Source organism: Trichechus manatus, unplaced genomic scaffold (genome assembly GCF_000243295.1).
Source record: "Trichechus manatus latirostris isolate Lorelei unplaced genomic scaffold, TriManLat1.0 scaffold00069, whole genome shotgun sequence".
In the NCBI taxonomy this organism is placed as follows: domain Eukaryota; kingdom Metazoa; phylum Chordata; class Mammalia; order Sirenia; family Trichechidae; genus Trichechus; species Trichechus manatus.
Window position 1 is genome coordinate 5552990 of NW_004444005.1, and position 27662 is coordinate 5580651.

The 27662-nt window shown below is 46.7% G+C and overlaps 1 protein-coding gene across 1 annotated transcript in view; it reads right to left on the reverse strand.

Moving 5' to 3' along the window:
• Positions 1–27662, reverse strand: part of EFCAB6 (EF-hand calcium binding domain 6) — a 317117-nt gene that overhangs the window by 82762 nt on the left and 206693 nt on the right. Inside the window, exons 18-19 of the mRNA XM_012556542.2 lie at positions 12025–12213; positions 5694–5849 (exon numbers count right to left, since the gene is read on the reverse strand). Of these exons, the coding sequence (XP_012411996.1) occupies positions 5694–5849; positions 12025–12213 (345 nt within the window). The remainder of the gene's footprint in view (positions 1–5693; positions 5850–12024; positions 12214–27662) is intronic.

A 27662-nucleotide genomic window follows, 5' to 3' on the forward strand; every position in this document is an offset into this window, starting at 1 on the left:
GTATTCTCACTCCATTCGGTGCTCGGCTGAGTTCTTTATCTCTTCATTTGATGTTCTAGGGTTTCAGGATTGTTGATTCTCTGTTTGGCTTAGTTTTTTGGATCTTTGCTGTGGAGGGACGGCGTGGTGCTTCTGCCTAGAGCGCCATCTTGCCGGACTCCCTCCCATAAGGTTTTTTTTTGTTGTTTTTTTTTAAAGGGAAAGCAGCTCTCACTTTGTTTATTATTTTCCCCTCATGGTTTTAAAGATCCCAAACCCAGGCTCTTGCAGCACTGGACTACACATGGTATACAGACAGGTAAGGCAGAGGGCATGGCTCTGGGCTTGGGCTCTCGCACTTCCTCTTGCTCCATGCCCTCTCAGCCACAGCTGCTGCCACCGCCTGTTCCTCCAACCTCTGCCACATGAAGACAACCGAAAGTGGGCTCCCATAAAGTTTTAATATAATAGGTTTTACAGGCGTTGGTTTGTAACTACGGGTTGTACATAAGTCGGATGTTTGTAACCTGGGGACTGCCTATATCTAATATGGTGTTCATACAACATTCACATCACATAATGTTCTATTTCACAGAATGTATTGTGGACGTTAAGTGACACCTGACTATATTGCAAACTTTAGGGCAACCACTAAAAAACTGAAAGAAAGAAAGAAAGAAAGAAACGGAGAGTGTCAATATTCTCACCTCACAGAATGAGGGACAAAGATTTATCCACTCAGTCCCAGAATATTTAACCAAACCCACTGCCGTTGAGTCAATTCTGACTCATAGCGACTCTATAGGACAGAGTAGAGCTGCCCCATAGGGTTTCCAAGGAGCGGCTGGTGGATTCTAACTGCCGACCTTTTTGGTTAGCAGCCATACCTCTTAACCACTGCGCCACTCCAAGAATATTTAACCAGCACAGCTAAAGTACACTTCAAGGTGGAAACTGCATACAACGGGGCTCAGAAAAGAGAGCAATGAACTCTAAGTGATTTCAGTTCAAATGTCCACGAGGGCAAGACTTCCAGTTAAATAATTTGAAAACATATATAGCTCTGTTCCCACTCAAATCCCTTCTAAAAGACAGAAAGGGGACTTTTTAAAAAATTAATATTTTATTTTTAGTGGAAATGTATACAGCAAAACCCAGCTCCCATTCTACAGTTTCTACACATGATCATCCATGACACTGGTTACATTCTTCACCTTATGTCAACAGTCTCCTTCTTTCTGTTCTAGTGTTCCCACTCCCATCAACGTAAACTCTCTGCTCCCTTCTCATCTTTGCTTTAACATAGCTATTGACCATTTGGTCTTATATAGATTTTTTTTCTTTTTTTTAAAGAATGCAATACTCAGGGGTGACAATCTTTACTTTTTGAGCTAAACTGTTACTTAGTTTAAAGGTGACTTCAGGGGATAGTTTCAATTCAGGGTTTGAAGAGTAACTCGGGGCCATAGTCTCAGGGATCCTCCAGCCTCAATAGCTCCAGTACGTCTAGATTCTTTAAGAATTTGAAGTTCTGGTCCACATATTTTCCACTTTCTATCAGAATCCATCTATTGTGTCTCTGATCAGAACGTTCGGTAGTGGTAGCCAGGCACCATCTAGTTCTTCTGGTCTCAAGATGGAGGAGGCAGTGGTTCACGGAGACAATTAGTCCTGTATCCAGTTCCTTCTCTGGTCTTGGGTTTCCTTCTTTCGCAGAAAAGGAAGTTTTAAAGAAAGTTTTCAAAAGGCATAAAACAGTGGTTCTCAAAGTAGGGTGCCCAGCAGTATCAGCATCAGCCATCACCTGGAACCTTGTTAGAAATGTACATTCTCAGGCCCCATCCCAGGCCCACTGACTTAGAAACTCTGGGGTTAAAGCTCAGCAAACCCAGTGATTCTGATGCTTTCTGGGATTTGAGGACCATAGGCATAGATCACAAGGAACTAAGGAAGTGAAAGAAGACAATAGCTGCTGGAAATTTGAAGGGTGAATGATAATGGATGTATCAGATCCAAGAGATCACCTCCTGAAACCATCAGAAGGAATGCAGAAAAGTAACCTGACATACCCTGCACGCACCCTCAAAGGCGCCGGCATTAGTGGCACCAGGTACATCTGGAAGCGGGGACGAGGGTGAGGTTAAACCAGAAGGGCTGGTTAAAAATCTGTGTGGGAAGTAATTAGAACCCTCCCCAAACTCCATGTGGCTGGATGCTGCCCCTTCCCACCCCAACAGAAGACCTGGAAGCATATTCTCTGGCAAGGGTAAAAGAGAGCTTCTGAACTGGAGGCATCTGTCCTCGTTCAAGGTAGGTTTTCTTAATGAAAAGAGGGGGATTAAGCGTAAATTCATATACTGACTCTAGTAATTTCCTATAGCTGCTGTAAATACCACAAACATGGTGGCTTCAAACAACACCCATTCACTCTCTTACAGTGCTCGATACCAGGAGTATGAAATCAGATTCACGGAGCCACAGTCGAGGCGTTGGGAGGGACATGCTCCCTCCAGAGGCTCTAGGAGAGATTTTGTTCTTTGCCTCTTCTAGCTTCTGGTAGCTGTAGGTGTTACTTAGCTTGTGGCCACATCACTCCAATAGCTACCTCTGTGGTTATAGTGCCTTCTCTTCTTCTGGATGAAATCTTCATCTGCCTCCCTCTTATAAGGATCCCTGTGATTACATTTATGGCTCACTTGGATAATCCAGGATGATCTCCATCTCAATAAATCTGTCTCAGAGGAAGTACAGCCAAAATGCTCCTTACAATCAAGGATGGCGAGACTTTGTCTCGCTTACTTTGGACATGTCATCAGGAGGAACCAATCGCTGGAGAAGGACTTTATGCTTGGTAAAGGAGAGGGTTAGTGAAAAAGAGGGAGACTCTCAATGAGATGGATTGACACTGTGGCTACAACAATGGCTCAAACACAACAATGATTGTGAGGATGGTGCAGGACTGGGCAACGTTTTGTTCTGTTATACATAAGGTTGCTATGAGTAGGAGCCACCTCGACGGCACCTAATAGCAACAACAATATCCTTAACTTAATCACATCTGCAAAGACCCTTTTTCTATATAAGGTACCATTCACAAGTTCCAGAGATTAGGACCTGGATATCTTTGGGGACTATTATTCAGCCTGCCCTACCACATGGACTGTTGAAATTTCCAGCCTTCTTCTCCCAGTAAGCTCACAGAGTGCTGGCAGCAGAAAACAAGAATGTTCCCGGGTAGGGTTGACATATTTAGCAAAAAATCTACAGGGACACCCAGTTAAACTCAAATTTGTTTCCTTCTGTTGTACATAGGGTCACTATGAGTCAGGATCAACTCTACGGCACCTAATAACAACAACAATTTTTTTAGTATATAAGTATGTTCCAGGCAATATTTGGGACATACTTACTCTAAAAATATGCATTGTTTATCTGAAATTCAAATTTAAGTGGGCATCCTTTATTTTCTATGGCAACTCTATTCTCTGGAAACCTGACTAGCCCAAGAGAAAAGTTTTAAAGATCCCTGACATTGCGGGTTTCCCAAGGAAACTGTCTGCCAGGTGACCGAACATCTCAGACCGAGTCAACAAACTGCACTTATCTATGCAGAGCTTCTCCGCTGCTTCTTAGCACCCCATTCTTAATATACACATATTTTTGAGGAAAGCATCTAATATAAAAGATAGTAGAAAAAAGCAACATTGAGGAGAGACTTCTCAGGTGAAGAAAACTATCATTGGTATCTTTGGAGGAACAAGATAGTGTATCTGTGAAACAAAAAACAGGATGCTATAAAAAAGGAACAGTCAGAGAACTAATATGAGCTCTTAGTAATTAAAAGTATGATAAATATGACAATGGACACAAAAACCTCAAAAGAAGGGCTGGGAGATAACATTGAGGAAATCTCTCACACGGCAGAGCAAAAGGAAAAGAGATGGAGAAAAGGAGAGAAAGATTAAAAATTTATAGAGAAATAGTCCAGGCCACTCAATATTCGATAACAATAAGTGAATATTCAATAACAATAGGTGAACAGGAGAGAAAGTCATTAATGGAATAAATCAAGAAAATTTCAGAGAATTGAAGACCATGAAAAGGGCCATCTTCGAGAAGATGAAGCCAACAGAAAAGCTCGTGCTTATGAACACACTGGCAAGAGATTTTACTAGGGGGAACTCTGGGGTTTAACTAGTGGTGATAAATGCATAGTAAACTAAGTGAACAGAAAAAGTAAATATGAACTCCAGGGAGAACAAAATGCTACACAGGAAAGGAAAAGTAGTCAGCTAGTCACAATAATGTAAACTCTGAACCAAAATTAAGATGCAATGATCCCATGAGACCAGAAGAACAAGATGGTGCCTGGCTACCAATACTCAACGTTTAGATCAAGGATTCTACAGCAGAATTCTGATCAAACGGGGGAAAATGTGGAACAGAATTTAAAATTCTCATAGAATCCACAGACTTTCCGGAGCCATTGAGGCAGGATGACCCCTGAAATTATCACCCTGAAGAAATCTTTAAACCTTGAACTGAAACCATCCCTGACGTCATCTTTGAACCAAATAATAGTTTATCCTAATTAGAAAAGAATGTCTGCATTAAGCATTATACTCTTTTGAAGAATTATCTATACATGATCAAATCGACAGCAGCAACTCAAAAGTGGAGATGAGAAGCTTAGGGGGGCGGCAAGTCTGTGTTAACGATGGTGAAATCGTTTAGTAAAGGTTGTTGAGAAAGGTGGCAGGCACCACTTGAAGAATGTAACCAATGTCACTGAGCTGTACCTGTAGAAATTACTGAAGTGGTGTATGCTTTGTTGTGTATATTTTCATACACACACACACACACACACACACACACAAGATGCAATGATCCCGGGAGCACATGGAGACAAGTTTGCATCTGTTTCCATGGCTGGTGGAGGCTGAGGGGGTGGGTGTGGGTGGTATCTGATGGGTGAAAAAGAGCTAAATCGACGTCTTCCTAGCAGGAACTCACAGATACTGCCTCCACGTTAAACATCGAGAAGCAGCAACGTAAGCTTGTCACTTAGAAATAGGGAGCTCCATACCAAAAGACACCAGTTAGAAGAGTCGGAAGCTGTTGACTGGGGGGCAGGGGGGCAAGCAGCGAGGGCAGTAACAGGGTAGGGGCTACAGTTTCTAATTGTAAGTCTGTAGAAACCGCCTGGCTCCTAGCAAAGTGCATGAATAACGTGGGTCAAAGAGAAACTAGATTCGAAAAACACTTCTGCTGCTTAGACACATCGGAAAAGCTGGGCATCTGTCAAGTTGCTTTCTCTTTTGGCTTTTGGTCGACTCAAACCCATCATCATGTAGCCCGTCAAAACGGAATATGTGGCGGTTATTTCAATGTCAAAAGGCTGTTCAAGGGGGCATATAGTAAGAAACCAAAGCACCCTGCCGATACATTTTTTTTTCAGTATTGTGAGGGAAACACGTTTGTTGTTGTTAGTTACCACTGAGTCTATCCCGACTCCTGGCGACCCCATGCGTGCAGGGAAGAACTGTTCCACAGGGTTTGCAAGGCTGTGACCTTTTGAGAGCAGATTGCTAGGCCTTACTTCGGAGGTGCCTTTGGGTGGGTTCGAACCGCCAACCTTTTGGTTAGAAGTGGAACGCTTAACCATTTGCACCACCCAGGGATGCCCGAGAAACATTTAACGCAGTTAAAAGAACCTGCTGAGATGCTCCGTCAGCTCCACTTCTTTAAGAGAACAGCCACATTCTTGTAGCACCTTCTGCAGCTTACTCAGGGGTATGTAGCCATTTTGGGATTTGTCTAGTTTGGTGAGTGCCTTGCTGATCTCTTGAAAATGATCCTTCAGCTTGTCCCTGAAAGAAAGTGCATTTCAGACACACGCTAAAATCAGGAAAACAAGACAATTTCTTTAGAGCGAGTGCTTCACGATCATTCTAATGCGAAGATGTGACGGTTCACCTAAGAACTAATTTCGAAGACATTCTGCAGCCTCTGTGTAGCATTTACGTTAAAAGGTATCCCGGAAAAAAGGGTAATTCTGCGTCATTATCACTTTATTATTATCGTCATTAGCAAAAGCACATTAGAGAAACGACAGCTTTGCTTTGTTACTAGAATCGGTGCTTTAACAATGGAACTGTGAATGTAAAATGAAGGGATATTACAGACATGTGAAAACCACCTTCACTCACTCGGTTAGTCCTTGCTGAGAACCTGTCGTGTGCCAGGTACTGCTCTAGGTGCTGGGACACAATGGTGGCTCACACAGGCACAAGCTCCAGCTCTAGAAGACTTGACAGTCCAGTGGGGGCAAGACAAATCATAAATAGAAGATTATGTACATTGTACAGTAGGGTGTTGTTTGTTAGCTGCCATTAAGTTGGCCCCCACCTCATGGGCCATCTTCATGATCGGTTGCAGATTGGACCATTGTGATCCATAGGGTTTTCATGGGCTGGTTTTCAGAAGTAGCTTGCCAGGCCTTTCTTCCTAGTCTGTCTTAGTCTGAGAGTTCTGCTAAAACTTGTTTAGCATCATAGCAACACTCAAGGCACCACCGACAGATGGGTGGTGGCTGCACATGAGGTGTAATGGCAGGGAATCGAAGAAGCCAGGTCTTCCCCATGGAAGGTGAGAATTCTACCACTGGACCTCTGCTCCCACAGGAGGTTAGTAGATAATGAGAAGAGTCAGGGGGTTGGGAATGCCCAAGAGGAGGTGACTGCAGTTCTAAGTAGGAAGACCAGGTAGGCTGCACTGGGAAGGTGACACTGGAGCCGAGACTGGGAGATGAAGGGGTGAGCCAGGCAGATATCCAGGGGAGGAGCTTTCTGGTGGCCCAGGGACAGCCAGCACCCAGGCCCTGAGGCGGGAGAGCAGGGGCACAGTAAGTGAGGAGGCGGAAAGGCACAGGTCCTGCCCGTGCTAGCTGTGGAGCTCCAGGACCTCTTGCTTTTATCAGGTTGATTTTTCCCCAGCTACTTTTATTATTAGGAAGACAGAGGAAGAACTGATGCTATCAAATTGTGGTGTTGGTGAAGAATATTGAATATACGTAGACTACCAAATGAATGAACAAAACTGTCTTCGAATAAATGCAACCAGAATCCTCGGAGGATGTGAGGATGGTGAAACTTGAGCTGGTTTACCTGAGACCCATCATCAAGAAAGACCAATCAATACAAAAGGTCATCGTGTTTGGTAAAGTAGAGGGTCAGTGAAAATGAAGAAACCCCTCAATAAGATGGATTGACACAATAGCCAAAGCAATGGATTCAGGCACACCGATGATCCCGAGGACGGTGCAGGATGGGAAATGCTTCATTCTGTCATACACAAGTTCACCATGAGTGGGAGCCAACTCAGCGGTAACTAACAACAACTTTGTTACTAGGAAGCACGGCCGCCATTTTGTGCGCACTCACTGATAAACCAAGCGTTGTGTTGTCCTCTTCACGACATTCATTCTCGCATTCGAGCTCCTCACCAACCCTGCCAGGGGGTATTCCCATTCCCATTTTATAGACAGCAACAAGGCAGAGTCGGGCCATGACTCTCTCCCTCACAGGAGGGAGACAGCCTGGGAGGCTCCAGCTGTGGTTCCTGGCTGTGAGCTGATTTTCCTGCACAACTCATTCAAGTCTCTATGATACAGTTTTTCAGTCTGGAATATTCTTCCCTGACTTTGAAAAAAGTAAAAAGGGTAAAAGTGGTGGAAAAAATTTTAAGAATAAACAATCTTGCACTTGAGCCACAGCAGAAGGATAGAAACTTCCTAAATTCGTCTTGCCCCAGTCTCTAAACATGCTTTCCTAACGAGCAGTGAGTAACACGCTGGTCCAATGGGCTCAGACGTGGACTTGGCTTTGAAGTAATTACTCAGGGAAAAGAACACGCTATGAATTCTTTAGAGGTAATCATCTAATTGTGGGAGAGGATAGTGTCTTGGTCTTTCAGGTAAAAATAATCCATAGGAACAGAAAATGCAGAAATTCAGAAGAGGTAGAACTGAGTAGGAACATGGGGTGAGGGGGGTGGGTGGCATTCACTGGGAAGCTCCATGGATGATCTACTCCCTTTTCTTAAAAACCCAGTGCTGTTGAGTCGACTCTAACTCATAACGACCCTATAGGACAGAGTAGAACTGCCCCAGAGGGTTTCCCAGGCTGTAATCTTTATGGAAGCAGACGGCCACATCTTTCTCCTGAGGAGCAGCTGGTGGGTTTGAACCGCAGACCTTTCACTTAGCAGTCGAGCACTTAACCACTGCGCCACGAGGGTGCCTCTCCCTTTTCTTCCGGCCACCAATTCGGAATTGGCTTATGGGCATTTGGCATTTAATACTAACGAGCCGCATTAACTGTCCCACGCACCAACACCATCCGCAGCCACGTTCTGGATTCCCTTACAGGTGTACCTTCAATTCAGTCCCATGTTACAAAATGATGACTCGTCTTCACAGCTATTAAATTCCACTTAATTCTTCCAAATGAAAGCAAATGAAGATGTAGAAAAAATCAAAACGTTTTCGAGATCCATATTTTTAGAAAATCAAGGCATTCAGCACTTCTTGGACGGGTTTCTCGGCAGTAATTAGTTTGTGTGCAGAGTAAACATGTGCATGGAGTAAGTGAGGGTTTGGAGCACGGATCCCGCCGCACTGCCAGACAGAGGCATTGCTACCCGAGGCGCGGAGACCAGGCTGCTGCTGCTCTTGGTCCGTGGCCGGTTCCCGGTCTGGACGGCGGACTGGGCCTCCCGGCCTCGGCACTGCTGAAAAGCCTCAGAGAGTTGCTGGTTTCACCTGTGCAACTCTCAATTTGCGTTGTAGCCCGGACCTTGCTTGTGTGGCCAGTTCACAACTGTCGTTCTAATTCTGAGTCTTCAACTCAGGCTCGGTCAAAAAGGAGTAAGGCATGAAAAACAGATATTTTCAAAAAGAATCCTTCTTAATTTTTCAAATGTATTTAAACCAAAAAACAAACAAATCAAAACCTGTTGCTGTCAAATCGATTCTGACACATGGTGACCCATGTGCGTCAGAGCAGAACTGCTCCGTAGGGTTTTCTTGGCTATGATCTTTACAGAAGCAGACTGCCAGGCCTTTCTTCCGAGGTACTGCTCAGTGTGTTGGAACCACCAACCTTTGGGTTAGCAGTCAAGTTCAAACCGTTTACATCACCAGGGACCTAAAATGTATTTGTTGTTGTTGTCACTGGGTGCTGTCGAGTTGATTTTGACTCCTAGTGACCCCACGTGACAGAGTAGAACTGCCCCATAGGGTTTCCCAGGCTGTAATCTTTATGGGAGCATACTGCCAGGTCTTTTCTCCCGTAGAGCCACCGGATGGGTTTGAACCATCCACCTTTCGGTTAGCAGCGGAGCGCTTAACCAATTGTGCCAGCAGGGCTCCTTAAAATGTATTTAGGGCATGCCAAACAAAATAGATTCCCTTCGAATTCAGAGGCAAATAGAAAATGGCAGTCACTTTAACCTGCCAGTCTTCTCTGAGTCTTGGCATGAATGAGGAGGTAAAAAACCGTGGAAGCGTGTCTTATCTGGAAGACCCACTGACACCCGTAATTTTAAAATGGACATCCTGCAGGCAAAGCGACTCGACAATTTCACCAGCAGACGTCTTTGAGACAACAGCAGTGGGCACTGCATCTTCATACCCTCAGGCTGGTCTTCTGCAGTCTGCGAGCGGAACGTGGCCGAGAGGATCGGGGGAGTGCGGATTAGCTACCTGAGCCTGGTGATCTGAGACGCACACTGTTCTTCCAGCCACGGACCCACGCTCACACAACAGACGGAAACAGAGGAGGAGGGGAAGGGGCCGTGAGGCAGCCCAGGCTGTGCGGTGTCTCTCCGAGAGCCCCACTACTCAGAAGTGGCAGGAGAGAGCCTGGGGACGAGACGAGTGGGTAATGAGGCCAACCCCGTCTGGTGAAGATAAATCCCACTTTCTCACTAGGTTCACGGCACGTTTGATTTAGACAGGCTCGCGTATATTTTTACTTTCAGCTTCACAAACTCGATCCTCTGCCTTCACGCTTTGTGATGCGGTGGTTCCAGACATAATTCAGGGAGTGTGCTTGAGCTGCTTTCTCTTAAACCCCACTTAGCTGCTAAGTTCCATCGCTGTGTCCTCGGAGTTCTCATGTCCTTTGGGGATTCTTGAGCAACAACCCATTCATTCATTCATTCATCCAGGTATCATCCATCCACGCATCATTCATCCAGGTGCCCCGCGAGGTGGTGGGGACAGACAGCTGGACCTGCAGACAGGAGGCAGGCACGTGGACAGGTGTCTGCAACGTGGAGCTAGGCCAGGGCTCTCAGGCGATGGGAGCGGTGCTACAGGTGTAGGGAGTGTTGATGCGCAACACTAAGGACGGAGCCTGATGGCTCTTCGGCGCCCAAGAAAATCTGTCCCGCTGCTTTGTGGTCATGTCATATGCAGTACATTTTCTTCCATGCTGTAAATTTTTTAAAAACTATGACATTAATAACTATTTCCAACTCTGAAAATAATCTCATACAGTCCACCTTCCAAAGACAAGCCATTACCTTCTGCATAGCATCTTCTGGTCCTTGGGCTCCCGTATGTGCACTGGACCTAGTTCCAGGTGTGGAATACGGACCAGGCAGACCTTCTTTTCCAGTCAACCTTTGATCACAGACGCTGTCCATGTTTTTCCACAGCCGTCAGGGTGATAATGGTAATAGGTACAGAATATCCCATATTCTTTTGGATCACGTTTTTATAAACCAGTGCACCATTTGGGGATTAGAAGGTGTCTTAGTTACTTAGTGCTGCTATAACAGAAATACCACAAGTGGATGGTTTTAACAAAGAGAAGTTTACTTCCTCACAGTACAATACCAGGAGTCATGGCCCAGCCAAACGGACACACGTTTTGGGGGGACAGAATTCAATCCATGACAGAAGCTGATCCTCTTGTTGTTGTCGTTCAAGACACACTGAAAATCATACCTTCCAACTGCGGAGCTCTGGTCTCTTCTGAAACTGTTCCTTGAAGTCCCCAAAGCAGAAGTACTCAGTTAAAGCTCATGTCTGTTCACTCATTCACTCATTCAGCAAGTATTTACTCAGTGCTGCTAACTGAAAGGTTAGTGGTTTGAACCCACTAGCCTTCCGCAGGACAAAGATGTGGCAGTCTGCTTCTGTAACGATTTATAGCCTTGGAAACCCTATGGGGGCAGTTCTACTCTGTCCTATAGCGTCACTACGAGTCCGAATCCACTTGACAGCAAGCGGTTTGGTTTGGTTTATTAGGCACCAGGCACTGCCCTGGGCCTGGGGACTCCGTGGTAGAGGAGACAGACCTGTCGCATGGAGCTTGCATTCTAGTTGGGGCAGGGGAGGGGTCATACGACATGCAGTAACCAAAGAAAAACAGAAAACGTGAGAATGAGGATATGAGCGAGTGTGGCTGGCTTTTTAACTACTTTACACCTCTTGTGGGTTAGTGCAAACCTGTAGACTCTACAGCAGTAAACGAGTGTGACAGATTCACGATAACTTAGCCAGCGCCGGGAGGCACCATTTTAAAACAACTTGTGCTGTAGAACAGAATGCCCAGATTATGGTCCACTACGGTCTGTCAATTTGTCATACCGCGGTAGCTTATGTGTTGCTGTGATGCTGGAAGCTGTGCCACCAGTATTTCAAATACCATCAGGGCCACCCATGGTGGACAGGATTCAATGGAGCTTCCAGACTAAGGAAGAAAGGCCTGGCAATCTATTTCTGAAAAGAAGTCAGTGAGAAACCCTACGGCTCACAACAGAACATTGTTTGATATACTGCTGGAAGATGAGCCCCCGTAGGCTGGAAGGCACTCAAGACACACAGAGGTCACAACAATGGAGTCGAGCGTACCAACGATCATGAGGACGTGCAGGACCGCGCAGTGTTGTGTTCTGTCGTACCTGGGGTTGCCTGGGGTCACCATGAGCCAGCATTAACTCAACATTGACTAACAATAATAATCACAAGCTCACCTGGTGGCCTTCTCTGCGTTCTGCTGCAGCTCTCTGAGCTCTTCTTGCACCTGCTGTGGCTTAGTGAAATGACCCATGAAATGGAAATAATCCTCTGCGTAGGGCCGGTGAACAGCAGGCGAATAGTCAATACCCAATCTCTGTAAAAATTCTTGGTAAGTGATGTGCCCTCTTCCCTCGGTGTCGTACCTTTAAAAACAAAAAGGGCTCCCGTCAGTGGCCAGCAGGGGGGCATTGGTGCTGGGGGTTTTGACACTTTCTGCAAGACCCGGAGCCCTGGTGGCGCAGTGGTTAAGAGCTTGGCTGCTAACCAAAAGGTCGGCAGTTTGAATCCATCAGCTGCTCCTTGGAAACCCTGTGGGGCAGCTCTACTCTGACCTGTAGGGTCGCTATGAGTCGGAATCAACTCTACGGCAGTGGGTTTTTTTTTTTTTCTTTTTGGTTTGCAGGACTTGTGAAGAGCTCACTCTAGCCCATCCCCACTCCAAGTGTGCTCTGTGGGCCAGCAACAATGGCCTCACCTGGGAGAGTCTGGAATGCAGAGTCTCAGGCCTGACCCCAGACCTGGTCAGAAGCTGCATTTTAACCAGACCTGCACCGAGGTGACTCACAGGCACTTTCAAGTTGGAAAAACACCGCTCTAATCAACAGAATGATCACCTTGTATGCCCTCCCACCCCAAGAAAGAGCAACAGGATTCATTCACCTGGCTCTGCAGTGGAGACACAGTTGTGACTGCAGAAAATAATAATCAATCATCCATTCATTCTGTGGTTTTCACTGGGCACCTCCATGTACAAAGAACTATGCTAAGCGTTAGAAGAAAATCCTTCCCAAAGCAAATGCAGCCTTAACACTCGAACAAATGAATGCCACTGGATTCAAGGACGGTAAAATCCCCCATTTTCTCTTTGAAGAGATGCCAATTACATACACTGAACGAGAAGCTAGTAAGGAAAATAAGATAAGAATTCTGCTCGGCGCCTTTTATGCCATTTTCTATTATTGAGATTTGTCTGAATTATAATTCATTAAAAAAGGCATAATGGAGGGTCTTTATCTTCCAACATTGTTCAACTAGAATAGAATGACTTCAGTAAAATTCTTAAGGCAAATTGCCAATTTTCTTTAAAGAAAAAAAAAAAAGTATGTATTTTTACAGCAGATCTTGGTCCTGATCGAATCGATAAAAATGGCATTTGCAGATGGGATTTTTCCCCAGATGAACCCAGAGCTACCAGAAAACGAGACTATATTTAAACAATTTTGCAAATGCAGTTCTGCTCTGATGTTGTTTGGGGATTCGTCTGCCTGCCGCAAACAGCTAACGGGTTTCTGTTGAGACACAAGCTCTCCTCTGATCCTTGGCCGGCGAGACGCTTAGGGGTGCTCAGATCCCCACGGTAGACTGGAAACTGAGCCCTCTGCCACCATTTCAAGGGAATAGCAGCGAAGAGAGCATATTCTCTTCAAGGGGTGGGGTGTCAGGGAGGAGAAGGAGGGGTGGGAAGTTTGGGCAAAGGCTCCATGCACTTGTGCTAAGATCTGCAGAGGATTCCGGGTGTTCTGCCGCCATTCGTCCTCCCCAGGGCACAGGGGCCTCTCCCCCAGGAGCCTATGGGAGCCCAGAGGCCTCTCCATCCCCACCCCCACGGCTCCTTTTCCTTCTGGGCCACCCTGCTGGCTTTCTTCAGCAGGCATCTGGCATCCTCCTGCCTGGTCCAGCATCTAGGCCTGTTTTTTACATGGAAAAAAAAAAAACAGGTGCCATAGAGTCAACCCCAACTCACCGCGACCCTATGTGTGTCAAAGCAGAACTCTGCTCCATACGGTTTCCAGTGGCTGGTTTTTTGGAAATAGACTGCCAGGCCTTTCTTCCCAGTGCCTCTGGGTGGACTAGAACCACCAGCCTTTTGGTTAGCAGCTGAGCACATGACCCATTTTCATCCCCAGGGGCTCCAAACCAGTTGCTGTGTAGTTGACTCTGACTCATGGAGAACCCATGTGTGTCAGAGTGGAATTGTGCTCCATAGGGTTTTCAATGGCTGATTTTTTGGAAGTAGATTGCCAGGCCTTTCTTCCAAGGCACCTCTGGGTGGACTTAAACTGCGAGCCTTTCAGTTAGCAGCCAAGCGTGTTAACTGTTTGCACCACCCAGGGACTTTTAACATGGGCTCCATCACAAAAGGTAAGGGCATTCCTCTCTGGCGATGCCTTCCCCTGTATTGAGAGGCAGTATCGCACAGTGAACTCTGGAAAACATCAGCTTGCTGGTGCAGAGAGCCTGGTAAGGTACTGCCCATTGGCGGGCTCAGGGTCCTCATCTCTTAAGCCCGTGATGAGGACCAATGGCATTCGTGGACGGCAAGTCTCAGCACAGCGCCCTGTGCTGCTGGTGCGGCTACTGTACTTACCAAACCCCTTAAGACCTTTCCAAACCAAAAACATCAAACCCGTTGCCGTGGAGTTGATTCTGATTCATACCGACCCTACGGGATAGAGTAGAAGTGTCACATAGGGTTTCCAAGGAGCAGCGGGTGGATCGGACCGCCGACGTTTTGGTTAGCAGCTGAGTTCTTAACCACTGCGCCACCAGGGCTCCTAAGACCTTTCCAGGTGTCTGTTATTGTTGTTGTTAGGTGCCATTGGGTCGGCTGCAACTCTGTGCACCACAGAACGAAACACTGTCCCGTCCTGCACCATCCTCACGATTGTTGTTATGCCTAGGCCCACTGTTGCAGCCACTGTGTCAACCTATCTCGTTGAGGGTCTTCCTCTTTCTTGCTGACCCTCCACTTTACCAAGCAGGATGTCCTTCTCCAGGGACTGATCCCTCCTGACAACATGTCCAAAGTATGTGAGACGTAGACTCGCCATTCTTGCTTCTAAGGAGCAAACTGGTTGTACTTCTTCCAAGACAGATGTGTTCATTCTTTTGGCAGTCCATGGTATATTCAATATTCTTCACCAACACCACAATCCAAAGGCGTCAATTCTTCTTCTTTGTTCTTCCTTACTCATTGTCCAGCTTTCGCATGCATAGGAGGTGAGAGAAAACACCATGGCTTGGGTCAGGCGCACCTTAGTCTTCAAAGTGACATCTTTGCTTTTCAACACTTTAAAGAGGTCTTTTGCAGCAGACTTGCCCAATGCAATGCGTCTTTTGATTTCTTGACTGCTGCTTCCGTGGGTGTTGACTGTGGATCCAGGTAAAATGAAATCCCTGACAACTTCAATATTTTCTCCATTTATCATGATGTTTCTTATTGGTCCAGTTGTGAGGATTTTTGTTTTCTTTATGTTGAGGTGTAATCCATACTGAAGGCTGTGGTCTTTGATCTTCATCAGAAAGTGTTTCAAGCCCTCTTCACTTCCAGCAAGCAAGGTTGTGCCATCTGCATAACACAGGTTGTTAATAAGTCTTCCTCCAATCGTGATGCACTGTTCTTCATATACTCCAGCTTCTAGGATTATTTTCTCAGCATACAGATTGAATAGGTATGGTGAAAGGATACAACCCTGACGCACGCTTTTCCTGACTTGAAACCACACAGTATCCCCTTGTTCTGTCCGAACAACGGCCTCTTGATCTACGTACAGGTTCCTCAAGAGCACAATCAGGTGTTCTGGAATTCCCATTCTTCACAATGCTATCCATAATTTGTTATGACCCACACAGTCGAATGCCTTCGCATAGTCAATAAAACACATGCAACTCTAGTCAAGACACCCCCTGGATATAACCCCCCACAGGCTCTCCATCCTCCGAAGAGGGTTCCTCAAGAAGGGCCCCGACCACCCACTGACAAACAAGCCCCGCGTAGCTCTGCCCTTCTTTAGGGAACCTCTTTCTTCTCCAAAGTTGAAAGTAATTCACCTTCCCATGGATTCCTCTAGGGCAGGGGGAGGATAGGTTAATACAGGTAGGGGCTTAGAACAGGGCCTGGTGCACAGTGAGTACGTGGGAGTGTTTGTTGTTGCTCTTTGCACCCAGTGGCTCCGCCCCATCCCGCCTTTTGCTCTAGTTCTTTAGCCAAAGTCTTAGCTCCTTTACTAGATGGCAGGTTTCTCAAAGAGACCAAAAACAAACAAACAAAAAAACAAATCACCAGTTGCCTTACAGTCCACACTGGCACGTGGTGACCCCGTGTGTGTCAGAGTAGAACTGTACTCCATGAGATTTTTCGGGAGTAGATCGCCAAGCCTTTCTTCCGAGGTGCCTCTGGGCGGATTCGAACTTCCATCCTTTTAGGTAGTAGCCAAGCGCTTAACCGTTTGCGCCACCGAGGGACACCAGGCCTTATTCAGCTTTACGAACACCGCTGTGTGCCCGGCAATGGGCCTTGCATTGCGCATCCACATCTGCTGAGCTAACGAACGTGAAACCAGTCTGTCTCTAAGGAAGAACTGCCATCCCAGTGATATGCTCTAGAGACTCCCAAAGACAAACTCTAAATCATGACACTTTAACTGAAAGAAAACACACTTCTTAGTTACTTCATTAATAAAGATCATAAACATTCTCCCATCACAAAGCAACAGAGGCCCAGATTGCACAATTGCAACTCTAATAGTGTTATGAATGTGACTAGTAAAGAGAGTTAACTCAGCTTACATAACCTCACCCTTCATTATAGAATCCTTTGTGTGACATTAAAAAAAAAAATCAACTTGCCTATAAAGGTTGAATTTTAAAATGGTTCAGCAACAGATGTGCCGGGGAAAATGTGCACATAATCAGAGGACCCATAAAAACCTGCATTTGCATATGGCAATGGACACTAATTTATGGGATAATCAGATTGACCGTGCATAAATCCCATTTACTGTGCACACAGCAACTCAACTGTACGCGTGATCAGGATGTGCTCACGCCGATTGCCGTGCTTTGCTGAGAAAGTCTTCCCTCTCATGCTCAGTGTAGCACTTGATTCTTATACAAATGTCAGAAGGGTCTTCTAAAGCCACAGGCCTCAGAGTTCAAGGGCACAGACGACCCCGGACGTGCGGCCAAGGTGGACGTGGTGCCTTCTGCAGCCTGGGACGTACGGATTTCACTTGGATGCTGTCTGGGAGGGTGGTCTGATGGTTCAAATGGCTGTTCTTCAGAATGGCAAGCGTCCAGCTGCCTCAGTTGCCCAAGCCCAGTGGGCACATTCAGAAGGTCCTGATGGAATCAAAGAAGATTAGATGCCATCTGCTCCAAGTCCCCATCCAAGGCCGGGGACTCTCCTGGACGGTCCCCAGCAAGAGGCAGTCTAGCCTTGAGTGAAATCGTGCCAGGTACTGGGGACCCACTGTTGCAGAGACTGTCCACTGTGGTTCTAGATAACTTTAATCCCTGCAAAGGTCTTTGTGTTAAGCTAAAAACCTACCTCGCTAGCCCATCTCCCAGTGGGACCCTCCTTCACATATGGCTATTCTAAAACTCACATCCCACTAAATCTTTTCTAAACTAGGGATCCTGCTCAACTTTTTCAAGTCCTTGTACCCTTGGAAACCCTGGTGGCGTAGTGGTGAAGAGTTTGGCTGCTAACCAAAAGGTTGGCAGTTCAAATCCACGAGGCGCTCCTTGGAAACGCTGTGGGAGCAGTTCTACTCTGTCCTGTAGGGTCGCTATGAGTCGGAATTGACTTGACAGCAATGGGTTTCTCGGGTTGCACCCTAAAGGCTCCCTGTCCAGGGGTTCCCCCAGCATGGGGACAATAGTTCCTCTCTGGGCACGGCCTCTGCTGAGCCAAGTAAAAGAGACGACAACATACGTAACTGCTAGCTCACTTTTCCCCACAGTTGCCATCGAGTTGACACTAACTCTTAGTGACGCCACGTGTATCAGAGTAAACTGTGCTCTGTAGGGTTTTCAGTGGCTGATCTTTCATATGTAGATCGCCAGGCCTTTCTTTCAAGGCTCCTCTGGGTGGACTTGAACCTCCAACCTTTCCATTAGTAGCTGAGCATATTAACCATTTGCACCACCCAGGGACTCCGCCAGCTCCTCTAGTTTCCTGTCAACTTAAAACCTTCAGTTTTTTTCACAGAAGCCAACTCACGTGACACAGGTCCTTTTTTCAGTCTTTTCTTTTCATACTTGATTACTGACACACAACTTTACCTACTTATCAAGAACTGCGTACAAACTGGGCATCGATGAGCTCCAGAACTTTCCATCGTAATCAGCGTTAGTAGCTGGCTTACCCAATTAGCATCTAGACTGATTTTTTCTGTGACTGCAGCTTTTCTACTTCCGTCTTCTGTGCATTTTTATCGTACCTTTCCTATTTCGCAGTTTTTCAACTACCTTTGTTTTAGGTCCACTGTGTTTACTGCCACAAACTGACAGGCAGAGAATACGGCATTTTATGTATTCTAGAGAGGATGTGTCATTTAGACTTAGATGAAAACAGATGAGTTCAGCCTGTGAAATGAGGTTCCAGAAGGTTCTCAGAACACCGAGTGTCTGAGGGAGAAGCAGCACTGCTCGTTGCCTGGAGAGGCTGTCGGGCTCCAGGCTCCTCGGCCGTCTCTTTCTGCTCCAGCCCCCAGAACTCCCCGCTTCCTGGCGCTCTGGGTCTCTGCTGCTCCCTGAGGTGCTTCCCCCCAACCCCCCAGCCGGTTTCTTCTCTCCGATAAACTGCTTGGAGTCCCTGGGGGTGCAGATGATTAATGCTCTCGGCTGCTAACCAAAAGGTTAGCGGTTCAAGTCCACCCAGAGCTGCCTCAAAAAAAAGGCCTGGATGTCTGGGGTCTTAAAAGCTAGCGAGCGGCCATCTAAAATGCATCAATTGGTCCCAATCCACCTGGAGTAAAGGAGAACGAAAAACACCAAAGTCACAAGGAAAGTATTATTAGCCCAAGAGACAGAAAGGGCCACATAAACCAGAGATTTCATCAGCCCGAGACCAGAAGAACTAGATGGTGCCCAGCTACCACCAATGACCGCCCTGACAGGGAACACAACAGAGAGTCCCTGATGGAGCAGGAGAAAAGCAGGGTGCAGAACTCAAATTCTAGTAAAAAGACCAGACTTAATGGTCTGACTGAGACTGGAAAACCCCAGAAAGCACGGCCCCCAGACTCCCTGTCAACCCAGAACTAAAACCATTCCAGAGGCCAACTCTTCAGACAAGGATTAGAATGGACTATGGGACATAAAATGATACTTGTGAAGAGTGTGCTTCTTAGCTCAAGTAGATACATGAGATTAAATGGGTAGCTCCTGTCCGGAGGTGAGATGAGAAGGCAGAAAGGGTCAGGAGCTGGTTGAATGGACACGGGAAATCAGGGGTAGAAAGGAGTGTGCTGTGACAGTACAGGGAGAGCAATTAGGGTTACGTAACAATGTATGTATACATTTTTGTATGAGAGACTAACTTGAATTGTAAACTTTCACTTAAAGTACAATAAAATAAAAAGTAAATAATAATAATAATAAAAAAAAAAGGGCCTAGCGATCTTCTGAAAAATCAGCCACTGAAAATGCTATGGGCCACAGTTCTTCTCTGACACACACAGGGTCGCCATGAGTTGGAGTTGACTCAAAGGAAATTGGTACCGGTACTGCTAATGATGGCTTTTTAAGACTCAACTCGGGTGTCACACCTCCTGGGTCCTTACGTGAACCCTCACATGACTCCCACAGCCCTGGCTGCCCCAACTTTCCTCTTACTCGGCTCGCTGCTGCTGTCACTGTGTGCCTATCTGTCTCGCCCGCCGGCTGTGAGCTGTCTTTCACCTTCTGGAAGCATGGAATCTAGCACAGGGCCTGGCTCACAGGACGTTTCAAATTGATCACTGCCTAATGATGGACTGAGTGAATAAATGAATGGGTGCACATCCACCTTTTCATTTATCCTTAGCCATCTCTCCAAGCCAAGCCCAGCATACTCTCCTGAACATTCCTACTCAAAGATCGAATCTGGTTTCTGCTTGCAGGTTTCCTTCCACAAGACTCCTTCAGGCTTTGGAGGATATTTCGTTCTTTGAATCCCTCCTAGCCAGCTTGTGGCCCGCCTGCTCACAGTCCTCCCACAGCTCTCCTCCATGCCTGTCCCCTGTGCAGTCACCCGGGCCATGGACCTGTCCTGGGCAGGGGCTGTGAGCAGAAGAGGGTCACTTGTCACTGAAGCCCTGGGAAGCCCACGCGAGACCCTTGAGCTCCACAGTCCCTGCCTTGCTGACCTGTAAGAACTCTACTGAGATGACGAAGCCACAAGCTGAAAGCCAGCCCGAACCCTGAGTCACGAGACCAGAAGAGCCACTAGACCTGCTGCCAACTCTGGGTGAGTGAGAAATCACACACTGATGTGTAAGCCACTGAGACCAGGGGTTAACTTATTAATTTAGTTCCACAGCATCAACTAGAACTTCCAGACTAATTAAAACCAAAACCAACCCTGTTGCCATTGAGTTGACTCATGGTGACCACATGTGTGCAGAGTAGAACTGCCACTTAGGGTTAGCATGGCTGTGACCTATCAGAAGCAGATCGCCAGGGCTATCTTCTGAGGCGCCTCTGGGTGGGTTCAAACCACCAACCTTTCAGTCAGTACTCAAACACTTAACCATTTGCAGCACCCAGGGATTCCTGAATAAAATAGGGTGCTTTGTAGGTGCTTAATAAATGTTGAATGAATAATGCTGGAAATCTTTTTTTTTGTCCGTACTGTGTCACCACTCGTCTGTCAGTCTGTCTTACTGTGGTGGCTTGAGTGTTGCTGTGATGCTGGAAGCTATGCTACTGGTATTTCAAATACCATCAGGGTCACTCTCGGTGGACAGGATTTACCAAAGCTTCCAGACTAAGGCAGACTAGGAAGAATGACTTCGTGGTCTCCTTCTGAAAAAACTGGCCAGTGAAAAACTTATGAATAGCAGTAGAACATTGTCTGATGTAGTACCAGAAGATGAACCCCTGAGCTGGAAGGCACTCAAAAGACGACTGGGGAAGAGCTGCCTCCTCAAAGTAGAGTTGACCTTAATGATGTGGATGGAGTCAAGCATTCGGGATCTTCATTTGCTGATGTGGCATGACTCAAAATGAGAAGAAACAGCTGCAAACATCCATTAATAATCAGAACTTGGAATGTACGAAATACGAATCTAGGAAAACTGGAAGTCATCAAAAATGAAATGGAATGCATAAACATCGGTATCCTAGGTATTAGTGGGCTGAAATGGACTGTTACTGGCCATTTTGAATCTCACAATCATACAGTCTACTATACCGGGAATGACAAATTGAAGAGGAATGGCATCATATTCATCATCAAAAAGAACATTTCAAGATCTATCCTGAAGTAGGATAATATCCATATGTCTACAAGGACGACCAGTTAATACAACTGTTATTCAAATTTACACACCAACCACTAAAGCCAAAGATGAAGAAATTGAAGATTTTTACCAACTTCAGTAGTCTGAAATTAATCAAACATGCAATCAAGATGCGTTGATAATTACTGATGACTGGAATGCAAAAGCTGGAAACAAGAAGGATAGGTAGTTGGAAAACATGACCTTGGTGATAGAAAAGACACTGGATATCACATGACAGAATTTTGCAAGACCAACAACTTATTCATTGCAAACACTTCTTTCCAACAACAAAAATGGGTGACTATACACGTGGAACTCGCCAGATAGAATATACAAGAATCAAATCGACTACATCTGTAGAACGAGATGATGGAGAAGCTCAATATCATCAGCCAGAACACGGTCAGGGGCCTACTGTGGAACAGATCATCAATTGCTTATATGCAAGTTTAAGCTGATGCTGAAGAAAATTAAAGCAAGTCCACAAGAGCCAAAGAGCAACCTTGAGTATATCCCACCTAAATTTAGAGACCACCTGAAGAATAGATTTGATGCATTGAACACTAATGACCGAAGACCAGATGAGTTGTGGGATGACATCAAGGACATCACACACAAAGAATGCAAAAGGTTATTAAAAAGACAGAAAATAAAGAAAAGATCAAAACGGATGTCAGAAGAGACTCTGAAACTTGCTCTTGAACGTTGAGTAGCTAAAGCAAAAGGAAGAAATGATGAAGTAAAAGAGCTGAACAGAAGATTTCAGGGGGTGGCTTGAGAAGATAAAGTAAAGTATTATAATGAAATGTGCAAAGACCTGGAGTTAAAAAACCAAAAGGGAAGAACACGCTTGGTATTTCTCAAGCTGAAAGAACTGAAGAAAAAATTCAAGCCTAGAGTTGCAACTCTGAAGGTTTCTATGTGCAAGCTACTGAATGACGCAGGAAGCATCAAAAGAAGATGGAAGGAATACACCGAGTTACTGTACCAAAAAGAATTGGTTGACATTCAACCATTTCAGGAGTTAGCATATGATTAAGAACCGATTGTACCGAAGGAAGAAGTTCAAGCTGCACTGAGGGCATTGGCAAAACACAAAGGCTCCAGGAATTGACGGAATACCAATTGAGATATTTCAACAAACTGATGCAGCGCTGGAAGGACTCATCTATGACAAGAAATTCGGAAGACGGCTATCTGGTCAACAGACTGGAAGAGATCCATATTTGTGCCCATTCCAAAGAAAGGTGATCCAATAGAATACAGAAATTATCAAACAACATTATTAATATCACATACAAGTAAAATTTTGAAGATAATTAAAAAACAGTTGCAGTAGTACATGGATGGGAACTGCCAGAAATTCAAGCTGGACTCAGAAGAGGATGTGCAACCGGGCTATCATTGCTGATGTCAGATGGATCCTGGCTGAAAGCAGAGAGTACCAGAAAGATGTTTACCTGTATTTTATTGACTATGCAAAGGCATTCGACTGTGTAGATCATAACAAATTATGGATAACACTGTGAAGAATGGGAATTCCTGAACATTTAATTGTGCTCATGAGGAACCTGTACATAGACCAAGAGGCATTCATCTGAACAGAATAAGGGGCTACTGTGTGGTTTAAAATCAGGAAAGGTGTGTGTCAGGGTTGTATCCCTTCACCATACTTATTCAATCTGTATACTGAGCAAATAATCGGAGAAGCTGGACTATATGAAGAAAAATGCAACATTAAGATTGGAGGAAGACTCATTAACAACCTGCGATATGCAGACGATACAACCTTGCTTTTGGAAAATGAAGAGGACCTGAAGCACTTACTGATGAAGATCAAAGATTACAGCCTTCAGTATGGCTTGCACTTCAACATAAAGAAATCAAAAAATTCTCACAACTGGACCAAAAAGCAATATCATGATAAATGAGGAAAAGATTGAAGTTGTCAAGGATTTCATTTTGCTTGGATCCACAATCAACACCCATGGAAGCAGCAGTCAAGAAATCAAACAACGTATTGCATTAGGCAATTCTGCTGCAAAAGACCTGTTTCAAGTGTTGAAAAGCAAAGATGTCATTTTGAGGATTAAGGTACGCTTGATCCAAGCCATGGTATGTTCAATTGCCTCATATATATGCAGAAGCTGGACAACGAATAAGGAAGACAGAAGAATTGATGTCTTTGAATTACGGTGTTGGCGAAGAATATTGAATATACCATGGACTGCCAAAAGAACGAACAAAACTGTCTTGGAAGAAGTACAGCCAGAATGCTCCTTAGAAGCAAGAACGATGAGACTTCGACTCAGGTACTTTGGACATGTTATCAGGAGGGGCCGTTCCCTGGAGAGGGACATGATGCTTGATAAAGTAGAGGGTCATCCCACAACTACCACGGCCTCTGCCAGACTGAGTCCAGTACAACTAGATGGTGCCTGGCTACCACCACAGACTGCTCTGACCGAGATCACAACAGAGGGTCCCGGACAGAGCTGGAGAAAAATTCTAATGCACAAAAAAAGACCAGACTTACTGGCCTGACAGAGACTGGAGAAGCCCCAAGAGTATGGCCCCCAGACACCCTTTTAGCTCAGTAACGAAGTCACTCCCGAGGTTCACTGTTCAGCCAAAGATTACACAGCCCCATAAAACAAAACGAGACTAATGGGGCAGAACAGTCCAGGGACAAGGACTAGAAGGCAGGAAAGCTCATAATAGGGAACAGTGTTGACATGTTGTGGGGTTGTTAACCGTTGTCATAAAACAATACGTGTACTAACTGTTTAATGAGAAATTATTTGTTCTGTAAACCTTCATCTAAAGTACAATGAAAAAAATAAAGTAGAGGGTCATCAACAGAGGAAGACTCTCAAGGAGATGGCCTGACGCAGTGGCCGCAACAATGGGCTCAAACATGGCAGGGATTGTGAGGACGGCGCAGGACTGGGCAACGTTTCGTTCTGTTGTACAGAAGGTCGCTGTGAGTCCGAACCGACTCGATGGCACCTAACTACAGCATTGTGTCATATTTTCTAAATTTATGTTTTTTTCAAAAGAGCAGGATGTTATTTTCCTACTTGCTCTGCCGATTCAACCTTTGGGCGGTCTCTCCTGCTCTGACAACTGACGGGACCTCCAGAACTCTCTGAGCTGTCACTGTGAGCCACACTGGTTCCAAATGCCTCACGGCTCCTGGTGGTCCCTACTCATTGGACTCACCTAGAACCGCCCCATGGTGGGGTGCCTGTCCTGCTGCCACCTGTCCCAGACCACCCTTCTCGTTGTTATGGCAACTGGAACAGCCTCCTCAGTCCCTTGACAACCCACCACTGGGCCACTGGGCCCCTCCTGCCCATTCTAAGGCCCCCCGCTGCAGTGAGAGAGGGATTTCAGAGGCAGTGGACATGGGTTTTCAACAGACGCGGAAGGCGTGCAGGAACAAGCCCAGGAGCGTGAACGCGCCGAGGTCGGGCAGTATGATACTGCCAAAACGGGGAGACAAACGACCAAAAACGACACCAGTAAGTCGCCACTGTCTGTTGCCTTGGCCGAGGGGGTTCTGGCTGATCTGCTGTTGCTGTCTTTTCTTTTACTTTATGCTTTTCTGGATTTTCTGAGCCTTCCAAAATGAGTATGCATTAATATTATAATCAGAAAAAATTTTCGTATCTACACGATCTTGTTGCTACTTGTTGCTACTACTGTTTTTAGTGGGCAGCACGTGACAGGCGCCCTGCACGCATTCGATACTTCAGTCCCCATAACCGTCCCACCTGATAGACGGCTGAAGCCCGGAGACAGTCAGCACAGGCCTAAGGCACGCGGCTCAGCCGCGGGTGTGGATGACACTCCTGAGAGCAGAGCCCTCAGCTGTGGGCCACTCAGCCACCTCAGGGAGTCTCCGCCATCTCTACGCGTGACTCACAGACAGGAGGAGGAGGACTCACCCAGCAGTGCCCTCCTTCTCAGGCAGCCCTGACTTCCAGGCTACCAGAGGCGATTTTTTGTTTTAAAGTCAGCAACATGGTTTGTATTCTAGCATGTACTTTTTAAAATTATAATTGTGGTAAAAATATATATAACAAAACCTTTGCCAGTTCACCATTTTTTACACGTACAGTTCGGTTACACTGATTACGTTGCGTTGCGCCACCGTCACGGATATCCTTTCCCAGATTATTCCACCACCGTGAACAGGAACCCAGTGGCCCCTAACAACGGCTCCCCCTCTCCCCTGGTGACCACTAATAAACTTTGGTCTCTGTATATAATCTGCTTATTTCCTGTAAGTGGGATCAGACATTTGTCCTCTCCTGACTACCTTCCTTCACTCTGTGCGATGTCTTCAAGGTCCATCCACGTTGTAGCATGCAGCAGGACTTCCTTTCTCTTTACGGCTGAGTCATACTCCATTGTATGTATGTACTGCATAAAGGTTACTTTTTACTTCCTACATCCTCTCAAATCCGTCCCTCCCTCCCAGCACCCGCAGTGCCTTTCCTTGCTGGGCCAGCTGAGACAGCCTTAAGTCTCTCCCTGCCTCTGCCCCTGCCTTTTCAAGTTCTTCCTCTTGGCTGTGGCCAGAGTGATCTTTCCAGAATGCAGGCCTGCCCGTGCCTTTTCCCTGCTAGCCCTTGGCCTTCAGGCTCGCACACAGGCCCTCCGTGGCCCTGTTCCAGCCTCATCCCTGGCTCTTGCCGTGTGTTCTATGCTCTGGCCGCCTGGCCTACTCAGAGCCCCAAGGACGACCTCTTCTGGGCCCCTGAGGCTGGATATCTGTGAGGCGGCCCTCACTCAGCCCCACACTCTTCCTCCTGCATTTTCCTCTGCACTCCCCCCAGAGGGCTGCTTCTGGTGGGGCTCTGCCACAGGGGGGTGCCCAAGCTGGATCAGAGGGCAGGGAGGGGGCCGAGCCATGCTGCTCCCTGTGGCACCTCCGGGGCGGCAGAGGCTGAGATTCCAGCGGCTTCGGGGACAGCGGCCCTAGGGCGTCGGGGCACCTGGCCAGACTGGCTTGTGGGCTCCAGCCGGGTGGTGGAGGCACCTTCCCGATGTCCCAGAAATGCCCCGTTGTCTCCCTGTTGCTCCTCCAGCCCCTGGGTGGGGAGTAGTTCCCTACTCTCCGTTGACAGCCCTCCTCTTCTGCTCCTCCAGCCTGGGTGGGAGGCAGCAGCCTCCTGATCTCTGAGAGACACCGCAGCCCCTACTTCTGCTTCCTTTTCTGATTGTCTGCCTTGCATCTCTCTTGGTTGTGAACGTTAGGGGTGGTCTCTCTCCTCCCACCTGGGCCTGCCTGGGCACTGACCAGCACACCCCTGGAGTCTCCTTGGCCTTCAATCACCATGGTGCGCTCCCCCATCTTCCTCTCCTTTCCCTCCTGCACACACGTCCACACCGCCTCTCCCAGCCTCCTCTGCGGTGGGTCGAGTGTCTCCTTGTCCACGGGAAGTGGCGGAGAGAGGGCCATGGCTTCTGGCCAGCCCCCACAGAGCTGACATGATCCCTCATGCTGTCTCCCTTCTCTGCTGGCTAGACACTGAAGATCCAGGGGATGGGGAGACGTCAGAAGGAAGGAGGTTGTCCCTGAATGATCAGGACAGAGCTCCCGACACCCACACTGGACCAGGACACCACCACTGGGGTGAGCCACCGCGATGCGGGTCGTGTTTGTTACTGCAGTGAGCCTGTGCTGACAATACCAGCTCAGACAAATGTCAAGGCCCAGCTTGCAAGCACCCATCTCTGGAGCCTTTGTCCATTCCCTCAAGAACCCCTGCGCTGCAGTGATTAATATGCACGCATTTCTCATCCTAAGACCACCAAATGAGCATCTCAAGGGGACGAGCTCTTTATTGTTATTTGTCTTTACTATTAGTCTTGGTCTCCCTAGCCCAGCAAAGAACCACCTAACCAGGTGTTTAAGAAATGTTTGCGAGTGAACAAATGAGGAGGGGCTTGTTACATTTAGTGAGTGGTTACTGCGTGCCAGGCACTGTGCTAAGCACTTTGCACATATTAATTAAGCTAATCCTCACAGCAACCCTAGGCAACAGGTATGATCATAGTGCCATGGGGCAGGTGAGGAGAGTGAAGAAGTAACTTGATGGAGGCCACGGAGCTGTGAGGGGGAAGACAGGAGTCAGGCCCTTGTGTGTGGCTGCTGAGCTTACTTCTTACCCACTCACTGTCTGTGATGGACAGAGTCTGACACGAAGGCCAACTAAGCAAAAGTAGGCCAAATTCTGACCCCAAACAGTTGTCCACACAGGGTTGGAATGTGTACATTTAATTATAATCTTAGTAAATGTACAAAGAAACTT